Consider the following 13495-nt stretch of genomic DNA (forward strand, 5'->3'; position numbering starts at 1 on the left):
CACCATACATGCCTTTACCATTTCTACCTTTACATTGTAAATTTGTTGTAAAGGCATACGTGGTAAAGGCATATGCATTGTAAAAATATGCACGGTAATGGCTATGCCTGGTAACAGAAACCACTATAGCCTTCCTCTGGGCGAGCATGTCGGACCCCTCAATTACCAATTTATAGTAACAAGCAAGGGGTTCTTGATACAGATAACCTCTTTAACTCTCCTAAAATTAGCCAAATAGGTGGTCCTGATGAAAGTGGAAGATAACTGTCATTCCCACCTAAACATGCATTGACCTGACTGTTCTGAACTCCCAACTGACAACACCAGTGCGGATTACCTTTGAAAGTTTCTCTTCATTTCTTCTATCAGTGTATGTTTGCAAGGTTGGGGAGTTCCAAGTGTGAGATAAAAGTGTGTGAGTGTGTTATTGCGTATGAGGTGAGAATGGTCAAGTGTGGTTGACTTTATAGAGGGAGTATTAAAAGTCATTACTGTTATCGTTGTTACTGCATATGTATAGTTTTTAGATCTGCCTCAGCACGATAGACAAAAATATTTGCTGTATTGTAATGAAGAATAACTGCATTAGCATTTATGAATAATTTGTGTACTCACAAACATGTTTTTAACCTTGTACAATCAGACTATTTTTTGTATTAATATCAACTATAATATTTTGTCTTTAAAACCAAATTATAAATGAAAAATATTAAAATAATTGTGCTTATGTTTATGCCCTAACAATCTCCATGATGGACAGCCCACAGACCTCTAGCAAGCCTAAAAAGAAACAATATAGTTCATGCAGGAGTATACTCCCGTGGTTTGTGTTTCCTCCCCTAGCTCCTGGACCTACAAAGTACTTTGAAGGGGTACCTTTCTTCATGTAATGGTTATGCGTGGTAACAGTGCAAGCTTTGTAACACATGCGTGGTTAAAGGTACTGCGTGGTTACGGCTGCGTTGTAATGGCTGTCTCCCATATCTGTGCTCTCTGGAAGCACCAGATGATCCGACTTGGGAGCAGTAGCCTCCCCTTTTCATATATTGCCTCTTGGGGCTCTATCTCATTGTTCTGGTTGATTCAACAATCTGCTGACCACAGGCCAAGTGTGTTTGATCTAAGTTATGTGGTATGTTTTACTGTTTTTTAGAGAATAGTATGATGTGATTAACATTGGATGTATTAATGTAGTACATTGAAACTCTTTTTATCTTAGTTTTCACCCAGCGGTATAATGAAGTTGGAACCCCGGCAGATTTTTCTTTTTGTGGAGATTCTTCTGCTGTTCATGATGAAGTCTTCAGGCTTCATCCCATCCAACTACCTGTCCCCAATATTAGGGAAGGGGATGACCCACTCCGATATAACAAAGCAAGGAGTATTAAGATGGATCTGCGGAATGTTCCAAGAAACCCCAAATTTCAAAGGCATTACCTTACCACCAGAATCCTGCCAAGTAAGTTCTTTGAGCTTTGAAAGTGTGAGAGGGCATCAGTAGAATGTCATCAGGATATAAATGTGAGCACTCCTACAATATATGGGAGTTGATTGTAGCAAGAGAAAGGAGATGTCAGAACTGTGCGAGAACATGATAAATACACCTGAGAAGGAAATAATTAAGAGTGGCATTGGTGCATGTAAGAGTTGTTTCATTGTGAACTTGTTTCCAATTTTGCCTCATAAAAATTTCACCCATTCCTGCATAAAGTGGGGGCACTTAGCGAAGACAAAGCAATTCTGAAGATTTGGCACAATGTCAGCCACATGAGATGAGGTTTGACGGTCAACTGTAGCAGTTCACATATGCTGTTGTCTGAATGCTGATTTTCGCTTCCTCAGAATCACATATTTTTATTTGTGTTATGGGTTATTGTATGCTGCATTAAAAGTTAAACCTTGTGCATAGGTCTTTTGGTCACTGTCTCCTGTTTTTAGTACTTGTTCGTTCTCCAAATATTGTGGATCCTATTAATGACCCCTGCATTACACTTATCACAGGAAAATCAAGGTAATTTGAAAGAAATTTGTTTTCTGAACTTTGCATTACTTTTAATTTGGATCGTCCATAAGATGCTATTTGGGGGTCACTACAGTGATATGTGCTACCAGTGATATTCCATCACCATCATTCATAAGGAATTGCAACTGCTTGTAAATAAATGCAATTGGGATAAAAATACATATTATCAGGCAGTAAACTCTAAGACCTAGATTTACTAAATTGTCAAGTAACACAACCAAGTTTGGGTACTGTGGAGTGGTGTGGCTCACTGGTTAGAGGCGGCAGACCCAGAAGCAGAGAACAGCCCGGGACCAGGGTTCAATTCCCGACGCGGCAGGGTCGTGGACCAGGGTCAACGGACTCGATAATTCTCGCCTCGGTGCCTACTCTAACCAGGGATCACACTCGGCAACTCTGGGCATTAAGCTTGCCTCATCTCTACAATAGCCCCCCACAGACGCCAGGGATGCCTGGTTTCACCTTGGAGATACACAGAAGGGACCATCTCACAGGGAAAGCAAGGACGGGTTCCCCAGCGGTCTTCAGCGCCAGGACACCCCAAGACGGGGTAACAGTGCGCTTTACAAGTATCATCATTACATTTATTACTGCATTGTGCAAGGTAGAAAACAAAGTCCAAAGCCATATCAACTAAGATTCACCTGCTTCTGTGGTCATTCCCTGCACTGGCACTTTCACAAGGCTGCCTTTTATCACACACAGCATTGCACTGCGGTGCAGAGGTAACAGTACGCTGTCTAGTATAGCATGTTTTTTAAAAACTTTGTTTATTGAGTAAAATCACAATAATACAGCACTTGATTGGACAACACATTGCACAATTTCAATAAGATAGTACGATTAAAGCATTTAGCAAGAAATGTTCATCACATATCTCTTACCAGTCTCTCCTGCCTTTGCATTTCCATTTCAGTTGTGGGTGACACACACACATCTCCCCTGTATGCATTCCAGTGTGACCATTTCTTATCCCACTTCTTTGGGCATCCTCGAGCTTTATAGACCTCGCTCTCCGCCAGCATACATCTATCCATTTCTTTGGCCCACAGTGTGGCACGAGATGGGTGCATGGCCCCCTAGCCACCTCTCTCTTAACCAGTGTGTAGCCCAGGGTTGAAAACTGCCTCTCTACGGGATGTACGTCGTTACAGCGCATGCTTTTACAACGCATGCCTTTACGACGCAAGTTTTACAACGCAAGTCGTTACAACGACTTGCGTTGGGGGGCGCTGGATAATGAATAGTTTAATTTACTATTTCAACTCCAGTCCCCGTGGATAGTAGGGAAGGTGTTGGATAGTAAATTAAAACTATTCCCTATCCTAGAGCGCCCCCCAGCGGAAGTTGTTGTAAAAGTTGCGTTGTAATGAATGCGTCGTAAAGGTACTTTGTTGTAAAAGTTGTGTTGTAAACGCTGTTCCCCTCTCTACGTCTGTTAGGTCAGTAGCTACCCATATGTTCAATATCCCGAGCTGTGGTGTAAGTGTAATAGCTTTCCTCAGGGCTGTGTGCATATGATTGGTGGCTTCCTCCCAAAGTGTAGAAAAAATGGTTAGGGGTTCTGCCCACCTCACCCTCCCGTACCTGAGCAGGAGACATTCAAAGACGAAAAAGTAGAAACAAATGGTACTGAAGGGATCAATCTACTTTTAATTATCAAACAAGAAACAATAAATTGTCTTGTGATTTGCGAATTGTACACAGCGTAAGTATATATTAGTTCATATACACATTATGAGCGAACAGCTAGAGAGGCACAATATAAACAGATAACACAGTCTATATACAACACATCACATGTACATTATATACAAATACGCAGAACACTATACAATACCAAAAACACTTCTCTGTACCCTTGAGACAAAAGAATATATATATACACAAATTTACATATGTACCTCCTCTCAATTTGGGGTGGAGTACACAACAAAATGGTAGTCCCAAAGTGGGCGTACCTTGGTGCAGGACCATGGTGTATGGTAAAATGTGGTCTGTTGCCCACATCCCCTCACACATTTGTCATCAGGTCTAGATCCTATCTTGGCCAAGACTGTCCCTGTCATATATGATTGATGGAGTATTCTCAGTTGAATAAGGCGAAACCTCTGGGTGATAGCGGCTTCACGCGGGGAACTCAGGGCCGATTGACAGTCGTCATCCTCTATAGCGCCTACGTTGTCCTGCCACCTCTCCCTGAGCTTCGGGAAGGTGTCAAGGAGGTTGTTACTCAGCTTCCTGTAAGTTAGGGATATCGCCTTTGACTTGAGAGGCCCGTCAAGCAAGCGATCTTCTAGGGGCGACGATTCCGGTATGTCTGTTAAAGACGGAAAAGCTGCCCGCAAGTCGTGTCTGATCTGTAGGTATCTGTATATTTCTCCCTGTGCCATCCAATATTTTGTCTGGAGTTCCCGAAAATTAGTATTGCCCCCTTTTTGACCAAATCTCCTATTTTTGATAATCCTGTAAGGTCCCATATGTCGAATCCAGGCTGGTAGCCTAGTCTACCCAGCCCTTGAGCAAACCATAATGGCATGGCCAACGAGAGAGTGCCCACCCATCGAAGTCGAGAGGTAACTAGACGAGAGAGTTCTAGTGTATGTTTGGTCAGTCCGAAGAACTTCCCCTTGTTTTTCCTGTCGGTGGTATATAAGGCTCCCAAATGTCCTGAGCGGTCAGTTTGGTACCTGTCGGGGGCATATGCTGGATCTGGATGTCGCGCCGCCCAGTAGTATCTCTGCAGGTCCGGGAGAGCTATTCCTCCATCGTACCAGCCTTTAGTCAATTTTTGCCTTGCTGTTCTGGGGGCCTTACCGTCCCACAACAGTGTGGTTATCTCGCTCTCTATAGCTCTAAAGTATGAGTCAGGGATCCTGTGAGGACAGTTATGTAGGACATAGAGGAAGTGCGGCAGGGCCAGCATCTTGAAAAGTGCCTCCCTCCCCACCAGCATCAAGGGTAGAGTTCTCCAATGTTTCACATCTGCCCGCAGTCTGGTCAGAGGCGGGGCCAAGTTCAAATCATAGAAGCAGGCCGGATCTGGGGTGATAAAAATCCCTAGGTATCGAAATCCTTTCGTTGCAACCTTTATCGCACATAGTGATGGGAGGCGCGGCACGTCCCCTTCCAGCATGAACAGGACTGATTTACTCCAGTTAATCACGTATCCCGAATATTTACCAAATTTTGTGAATATATCCAACACCACAATGATCGATCTATAGGGGAGTGTCAAATAAAGCAGGATGTCATCCGAATAAAGCGATATTCGGTCTTCAACGTCGATTGCCCAGCGTATGCCACAAACCATCATGTCCCTCCGTATCCAGGCCGCGAGCGGTTATAATACGAGGGCAAAGATCAGTGGGAATAGTGGGCAACCTTGTCTCGTGCCCCTACAGATTTCAAACGTACGGGAAGTAAAACCATTAACCCTTACCAGGCCCAGTACTCCAGTTTAAAGGAGTCTCACCCAGGCCACATATTTGGTCCCCAACCCCGCTCCTCGCAGCACCTCAAATAAGTAAGGCCATTCTATGGAGTCAAACGCCAAAGAGGCATCGAGAGACAATATAGCTGCGTCTTCTTCCATATATTGTCTCAGGGCTATCACACTGTGTACTCTACGGAGGTTGAGGGCTGTGCTCCGCCCTGGCATAAAACCCGGCTGGTCTGAGTGGACCAGTGATGCAAGGACTGTCGTCAATCTAGTCGCCAGGATTTTGGCTAGCACCTTCGCTTCTACATTAATCAACAAAATAGGCCTATATGAGCCACAGTCGTCTATCGGTTTACCTTGTTTATGAATGACTACAATATAAGCTATACGCTGATCCAGCGGTAGCTGACCCTTCTCTAAGCTTTCTTCATCCATGGCTTTCAGATGTGGCACCGTCAAAGATGTCGTGGCCTTCAGAAATTCCACCGGGACACCATTAGGCCCCACCGCTTTTCCAGATTTGAGTTGTCCTAGGGCCTTACCTATTCCTTCCGCCGAGAGATCTGCTTCCAACATCTCCCTGTCCACCTCGGAGAGGCTCGGTACATTACTGTCTTGAAGGAGCTGGCGAGATTCTTCCACTGTATATTGAGTAGAGGGGGAGTATACCCTCTCGAAGTGTTAAGCAAATTGTTCCGCTATGTCCTTCAGATGCACAACTATGACTCCTTCCGGTGACGGCAGTTTGTGAAACCACCGAGAACCCTGTTCCCGCCTCTCTAGCCATGCCAGTGTTCTACCAGTCCTGTCCCCGAGTTCGTGAAGTCTGTGCTGAATTGCGCGGTGCTTGGCCACCATCTGATCCCTAGTTTTGATCCGGAATTCATCCCGTTTCAAAAGAAGCCTATGACTGGTGTCAGGTGAGGGACCCAGCGAATGCTCCCTCTCCAGCTCAAGGAGGTCAGATTCCACCTTAGTCAGAAGCTCCTGTTTGTTGGCGATATAACCAGTCCTCAACGATCGAGCCACCCCCTTGAGCACCATGCCTCCCAGATTGTGCGCGAGGAATCAACAGAGCGCACATTTTCAGCAAAGTAGTTCTCTGTTTGTGTACGGAGTTCGTCCCTAATGTCTGGGATGTGTAGGAGCCATGGGTTGATCACTATCATGGCTGGTGGTTGGCGTTCCCAGTGCGTGGATTCTGTCAGGATTGGGGAGTGATCCGAGATTCCTCTAGGTAGGACTTTATATTGGGCAAAGTTACCTATGGAGGACAAATGTGTGAAGAAGTAGTCAATACGTGACAAACTGCGGTGTGCATTGGAAAAAAGAAAATGAACAACCAAAGAACAGGACAACCTGACCAAGGTTCACCACAACCAAAACAATAGTTCAAATTGAAGTTACATTGGTGCAGCACACTTCCCGTGCCCGTTGTCCCCAGGCACAAATCCGGTCAGTAAATTGTGAACAAAAAGTGGGAGGCGCACCCAGTAAGGAATTACACAGATTCTTATAGTCCAAGAGTTTTTTCTTCTTTATTTAGGTAATTATACCCAGAACACATAGACAGGGTCAGTGATCTAGATTAATCTCCTACAAGAGAGCGTAGGCTTTTTCCTGATTGTGTGGAATTGCGACTTCTTAAATCTCGCCGACTTTTTCAACTACAACCGGCTCTCAGTTTGAAATAAAACAGTAGAGCACATGCCCTGACGTAGTTACAACAAGTAACGAAACGCGTTGGCTGTCTATGTGTTCTGGGTATAATTACCTAAATAAAGAAGAAAAAACTCTTGGACTATAAGAATCTGTGTAATTCCTTACTTGGTACGCCTCCCACTTTTTGTTCACAATGCATTGGAAAAAAGGTAAACAGTTTGTCGGTGGGGTGGAGCATCTGGCCTACGTCCGTTAAACCCAGTGCCTGTATAAAACCGACAAGAAGGTCGCTAGATTTGTCATGTGACCTAGGTGGCTGGAGATAAACAGTATCATCTAATGTCATGTTGTAGTCTCCCCCCATTATCAGTGCACCCTCCCGGAGTCCAATCAGCTTGTTGCCCAGGTCTTCCAATGCTGTCTTACCCAGGGCGGGCGGCAGATAGACCGAGAGCAAATTGATGTCCTTTCCTCCACCCCCGCAAACCTGCATGCCGTGTCTACCCATGTTTTGTGTAGAATAAGGGGAGTGGCCTTTTTCACTAATATGGGCGTACCCCAGGAGCCCATAGTGTAGTGTGCATGCGCTAAGAGTTTATATCCCCATCTAGTTAGGGCTTTGGATTTCTGTCCCATCAAATGGGTCTCTTGTAATAAGACCACATCAGGCGAATGCCTCTTCAGGTATTGTTGCACTATTCCCCTCTTGATTTTATCGCCCAACCCATTCACCTTCCAGGACATTACCATAAGAGAACGCTCATTATCCTTCCCCATCTCTGTGTGTCCGCTTCGTTCCCCCCCACGGATCATGGCAATGCAGGAGAAAACATAATTCTAACCATTTAGCAATTGTTGTCCAACCAAATCACCAAAAAACCAAATAAGAAAATCAATAGCCCTAAGCAATTCTACGTTCACTAGTAGAGTTAAACATTGCAGCAATTCAGTCTGATCACCAATAAACACGGCAATATTGAAAGAAACCTCACCCCACCCCCCACCCTCACATCCACCCAAGGAAATAAATTAAATCCGCTCATCGCCATCGCGGTCTGTCGTCCTAGCCCCGGACTCCTTTCCAGGCCGCGGTCGATGTGCCCTTGGGGTGCATTGCAATCAATGGCCGTTCCCGCCGATAGCCAGGGAAATAAACCAATCACCCTCTTTTCAGCACTTGCTGTCCAACACCTGTGGGTCCCACCGTGCACCTCTCTGGTCTCTGAAGTATGCCGCAAGTGTAATCGCAGGCCGCGGAGTGAAGAGCGCCAGATGCCACCCGGCACCACAGCCGTCTGTCACCTCCCGGCAATTGGCGTCACCTCAGGATTGTCACCCCTAAAACTGGCATCTGATCAAGGTCTCTAGTTTAATGCGTGTGACTCTGGGGGCCCTGTAGTCCAGCAGCTTTCCCACACTCCGCAGTCTGTATGGGCCAGTAGCCACAGACACAGGCACCACCTAACATGCAACTCCCTCTGGTGACCCTCAAGGGCAATAGTAGGGCGGTATCTCCAGATGCAGAGCTGTCTTCACCGCACCTGAGTAGATTTCAATTAGGCTCCAAGCCGGGACCTTGCGCAAAGGCCTGATCCCACTGACGTCGGTAGGGTGCCGCAGCAACGGCGCCACCTTCCTTAGTCACAGCCTCCAGGGGAGGAAGTCCTCACAGATCTGGGTGGGGGCCCACACTCCTTAAGAACGTCCTGCAAGGCAGATCTCAATTTCGGCCCATCAGGGGTAGGGGCGCACAACGGGACATCTGGGTCTGATCGGCCGCCCTGGGCCACTGCTGCATACTTCTCAAACTTCGGTCCCCACAACTGCCTCCACGCCCAGGCGCCAGCAGGGAAGCCCGGCGGCAGTCAACACTCACCGGCGCCGCCTCGGACAGGTCCCGACCTCAGGGCTCGCTGCCGCAATGATCCCCAATTAGGCCCAGACGCCGGGGCCTCGCGTAGGTCCGCCTCACTCGGGCCTGCCGGAGGTCACACAGGCCGCCTCCTCGATCCATTTCTCCTCCCTCGGCCGCCAACAGTACCAACATTCTCGAGCCGCAGCACCTCCACACCATCGCCGCCGAATACTCGGTCCACACAAAGCTCCCGGGCGTAGATTTCACAGGAGGGGAGACGCCATCTTCGCCGCACTCGGGAGGTCCGAGGTCGGAGCTGCGCTGATCGCGCACCATTTCTGCTTCGATGGAGTACCAGAGGGGGTCTGGGGATGGATCCCCACAATTCTTAATTTTTTTTTCCGGTGGATGGCGGCGGAGAGGGCAGGATTGGCTCTGGGGAGACACGAGCCCCTCTAAGCCGCGGCCATGTAAATGTAAATGTAAATGTAAATGTATTGCGATTTATATAGCGCACGTATCACCCGAAGGCATCAAGGCGCTTGCCTTGGGAACCCGTCCTGGTATTCCCCTGTGAGATAACCCCAGCAGGGTATCCACAAGGTGAAAGCCAGGCATCCCGCCGCGAGGGGCCGTAGTGGAGATTAAGCAAGCTATTGCCCAGAGTCGCAGAGTGTGAACCTGTGAATCGAGTAGGCACCGGAGCGAGAATTGTCGGATCCGTGGAATTTTGAGCCCGAGACCCGCCGAGGCGGGGAATCGAACCCTGGTCCAGGACCGATCTCAGCTTCCGATTCTGCCGCCTCTAACCCCTGAGCCACACTTCTCCACTACATCACAGTCGGCTGCAAGCCACGCCCCCCCCCCCCCCATTATAGCATTTTTAATGGGAGTTTGCCCTTCCTGTGTAGATTCCTATGTCTAGACAAACTCAGAAGGAACCTCAACATGATGTGTGCTATGCAACATGCTTGGTGGTTTTTGAGAAACAAACACATTTTCCCTTGTTTCGGTCTGCTTCATGTAGGCGTTTGTTTTTTACTCAATGTCCAGTCTGGCTACCTTACTAGATTGGGTTTTGCATCAAAACATATTGTTGTTTGCACTGATCTGCCCCAGTAAAAAAACCCTTGATGCAAAGAGACAAGAAATTTGCACTTATTTCGGCGCAAACCATCTTTTGCACTTGGTAATAAATACCATATGCTGCCTTGCACAGTCAAAAACATGGTAAAGCTGGGCCTAACGCTTTTCACATAATAACTTTTAATGTGTGGGGAGCACAAGATCCTATTGCCTCAGATCTAGTAAAATAATTCTAGGGTAGACCTCAAGGGCAGGAACAACACTACCAGATTTATCTCCAAAAGGACATGATAGAGTAGGCAGACAGTAAACAAAGCCCATAACTAGTATCATAAATGTGGTTAATACTTTGGGGGGGTGGTAGGTAAGTACCGCCCTCAAGTAACAATTGCAATCTTTGTTGGCATGAATCATTCAAGTTTATAAATAAACCTGATCCCAACCCCCCTGCAGCTGTGGCACAGAGCAGCCAGCCATGATTTAGAGGCAATGTGTAAAACATTTAGCAGGACTAAATCAGTACTTATATGCGAAGCAATAAAAATCCTAAAATGAATTGGAAATATTGAGTAAAATGTAATCCACAAAACTACACCAAAATGACAAAAATCTAGTAAGGGAAATTGAAGATATTCATTTGAAAATGTTCAAGTAGATACAGGGCTAAGAACCACAAAGTTCCAGTGATAGTGAATGGTTGTAGTAGAACATTGAGATAGAAGCAAATTGACACTAACCGAAATGGAGCGTGGGTCAGAGACACTACTGGGGTTTGTCCTGGTCAAACATTTTACCGTCCCACTTTAGTCCTTTAAGCCTCAATTCACCACAGTAGTACAATTCTAAAGCCTTCCCTCCTCCCCAGATGTCACTGTAGGTTGGAGACTCACGTGGTGGCAGTAGGCCCTTCCTGGTCCAGTTGCGACTGATCAGTTGGGCAGGAGCAGGAATGGCCTCTTGTAGCCTGTTGTATTACCGTAGCTTAAACAGGAGGTCACCCTTATGACCCTTGGAGTCCACTTCTTTGTCCTGGGTACAATAGAGCCAGCAGGTTTAGACCACAATTATGTCTGACACAAGATAGTGGGTGAGAATGGCACCTGGGGGCACACCATCCAATGGGATAAAGGTTACCAGGGCTAACCCTACCCACCTTGGGCATTTTCAAGATAGATGAAGTCTGGCCACTCATTTTACCTATCATCTGCACTTTATGAGGGAGGAACATGGCGGCCGCTAGCTAAACGGCCGCGGCTCGGCTCCCCGGGGGATGCATTAACGTGGAAAAGCTTGCATATGTTTCCTGCTAAATAGCTAAAGGATAGTGTTGAGACCCCTCTTCCTACCCGTTATGAGCCCAAAAAACTTAGGGGCATATTACCAAGCAATAGCGATAATTATCGCTATGCATGGTTAGCGGCTAAAATTATATCGCCGCGCTCCGACGATTTTTACCGCTGAGATACCTTGATATTATCAAGGTTTATCTCAAAAGCGGTAAAAATCCTGCGAAATGCATGAATATCGCTGAAAAATCAGCGATATTCATTATTGTGACAATGCTTTTAGCCATGTTATCCACCTTCCATTGGATAACATGGCTAAGAACTTGTCTGGGCAGGCGCTATCTTTTGGAGATATTCGCGCTTAGCGCGAATATTTCCAAAAGTAAGGCTTTGTTGATAATTGGAGATAGCGATATTAGCGACTGTTTCCAGTCGCTAACATCATAGCACGCATCGATATACGCGAGAATTCGAAAGAAGATGCATCGCAGAAAACTGTACTACAATTACCATGGTCCTTAGGGGCGATCCCGCTGGTGTATTAGCAGTGTGCGACCCCATTTTGTGAATGTTATGCTCCTTGGAGCCGTGAGCTGACGAGCTCGGGATCCCGCACCTGCGTGCCTTTGTGTGGTACTATACCTGGTAATATTTGGCAGCACGCAGCAACCCCAGAAGATAGCCTAATCCCTGCTGATGAGGGGTAAATACCCCGAAACACGTGTCCAGGGATGGCGAAGATTCGAATATACGCGAGAATTCGAAAGAAGATGCATCGCAGAAAACTGTACTACAATTACCATGGTCCTTAGGGGCGATCCCGCTGGTGTATTAGCAGTGTGCGACCCCATTTTGTGAATGTTATGCTCCTTGGAGCCGTGAGCTGACGAGCTCGGGATCCCGCACCTGCGTGCCTTTGTGTGGTACTATACCTGGTAATATTTGGCAGCACGCAGCAACCCCAGAAGATAGCCTAATCCCCGCTGATGAGGGGTAAATACCCCGAAACACGTGTCCAGGGATGGCGAAGATTCGAATATACGCGAGAATTCGAAAGAAGATGCATCGCAGAAAACTGTACTACAATTACCATGGTCCTTAGGGGCGATCCCGCTGGTGTATTAGCAGTGTGCGACCCCATTTTGTGAATGTTATGCTCCTTGGAGCCGTGAGCTGACGAGCTCGGGATCCCGCACCTGCGTGCCTTTGTGTGGTACTATACCTGGTAATATTTGGCAGCACGCAGCAACCCCAGAAGATAGCCTAATCCCTGCTGATGAGGGGTAAATACCCCGAAACACGTGTCCAGGGATGGCGAAGATTCGAATATACGCGAGAATTCGAAAGAAGATGCATCGCAGAAAACTGTACTACAATTACCATGGTCCTTAGGGGCGATCCCGCTGGTGTATTAGCAGTGTGCGACCCCATTTTGTGAATGTTATGCTCCTTGGAGCCGTGAGCTGACGAGCTCGGGATCCCGCACCTGCGTGCCTTTGTGTGGTACTATACCTGGTAATATTTGGCAGCACGCAGCAACCCCAGAAGATAGCCTAATCCCTGCTGATGAGGGGTAAATACCCCGAAACACGTGTCCAGGGATGGCGAAGATTCGAATATACGCGAGAATTCGAAAGAAGATGCATCGCAGAAAACTGTACTACAATTACCATGGTCCTTAGGGGCGATCCCGCTGGTGTATTAGCAGTGTGCGACCCCATTTTGTGAATGTTATGCTCCTTGGAGCCGTGAGCTGACGAGCTCGGGATCCCGCACCTGCGTGCCTTTGTGTGGTACTATACCTGGTAATATTTGGCAGCACGCAGCAACCCCAGAAGATAGCCTAATCCCTGCTGATGAGGGGTAAATACCCCGAAACACGTGTCCAGGGATGGCGAAGATTCGAATATACGCGAGAATTCGAAAGAAGATGCATCGCAGAAAACTGTACTACAATTACCATGGTCCTTAGGGGCGATCCCGCTGGTGTATTAGCAGTGTGCGACCCCATTTTGTGAATGTTATGCTCCTTGGAGCCGTGAGCTGACGAGCTCGGAATCCCGCACCTGCGTGCCTTTGTGTGGTACTATACCTGGTAATATTTGGCAGCACGCAGCAACCCCAGAAGATAGCCTAATCCC

General features: G+C 47.1%; 1 protein-coding gene across 4 annotated transcripts in view; it reads left to right on the plus strand.

The window, feature by feature from the left end:
• Positions 1-13495, plus strand: part of LOC144823689 (von Willebrand factor A domain-containing protein 7-like) — a 542335-nt gene that overhangs the window by 99548 nt on the left and 429292 nt on the right. For 2 of the 4 annotated variants that reach the window (XM_078682451.1, XM_078682442.1), the window contains exon 2: positions 1231-1459. In XM_078682451.1, the coding sequence (XP_078538577.1) occupies positions 1238-1459 (222 nt within the window). In that variant the 5' untranslated portion in view covers positions 1231-1237. Of the gene's footprint in view, positions 1-1219; positions 1460-13495 lie in introns of all 4 variants that reach the window. The other 2 variants (XM_078682435.1, XM_078682427.1) reach the window with 1 other exon arrangement.

This window comes from Lissotriton helveticus, chromosome 1_1 (assembly GCF_964261635.1).
Source record: "Lissotriton helveticus chromosome 1_1, aLisHel1.1, whole genome shotgun sequence".
In the NCBI taxonomy this organism is placed as follows: Eukaryota; Metazoa; Chordata; class Amphibia; order Caudata; family Salamandridae; genus Lissotriton; species Lissotriton helveticus.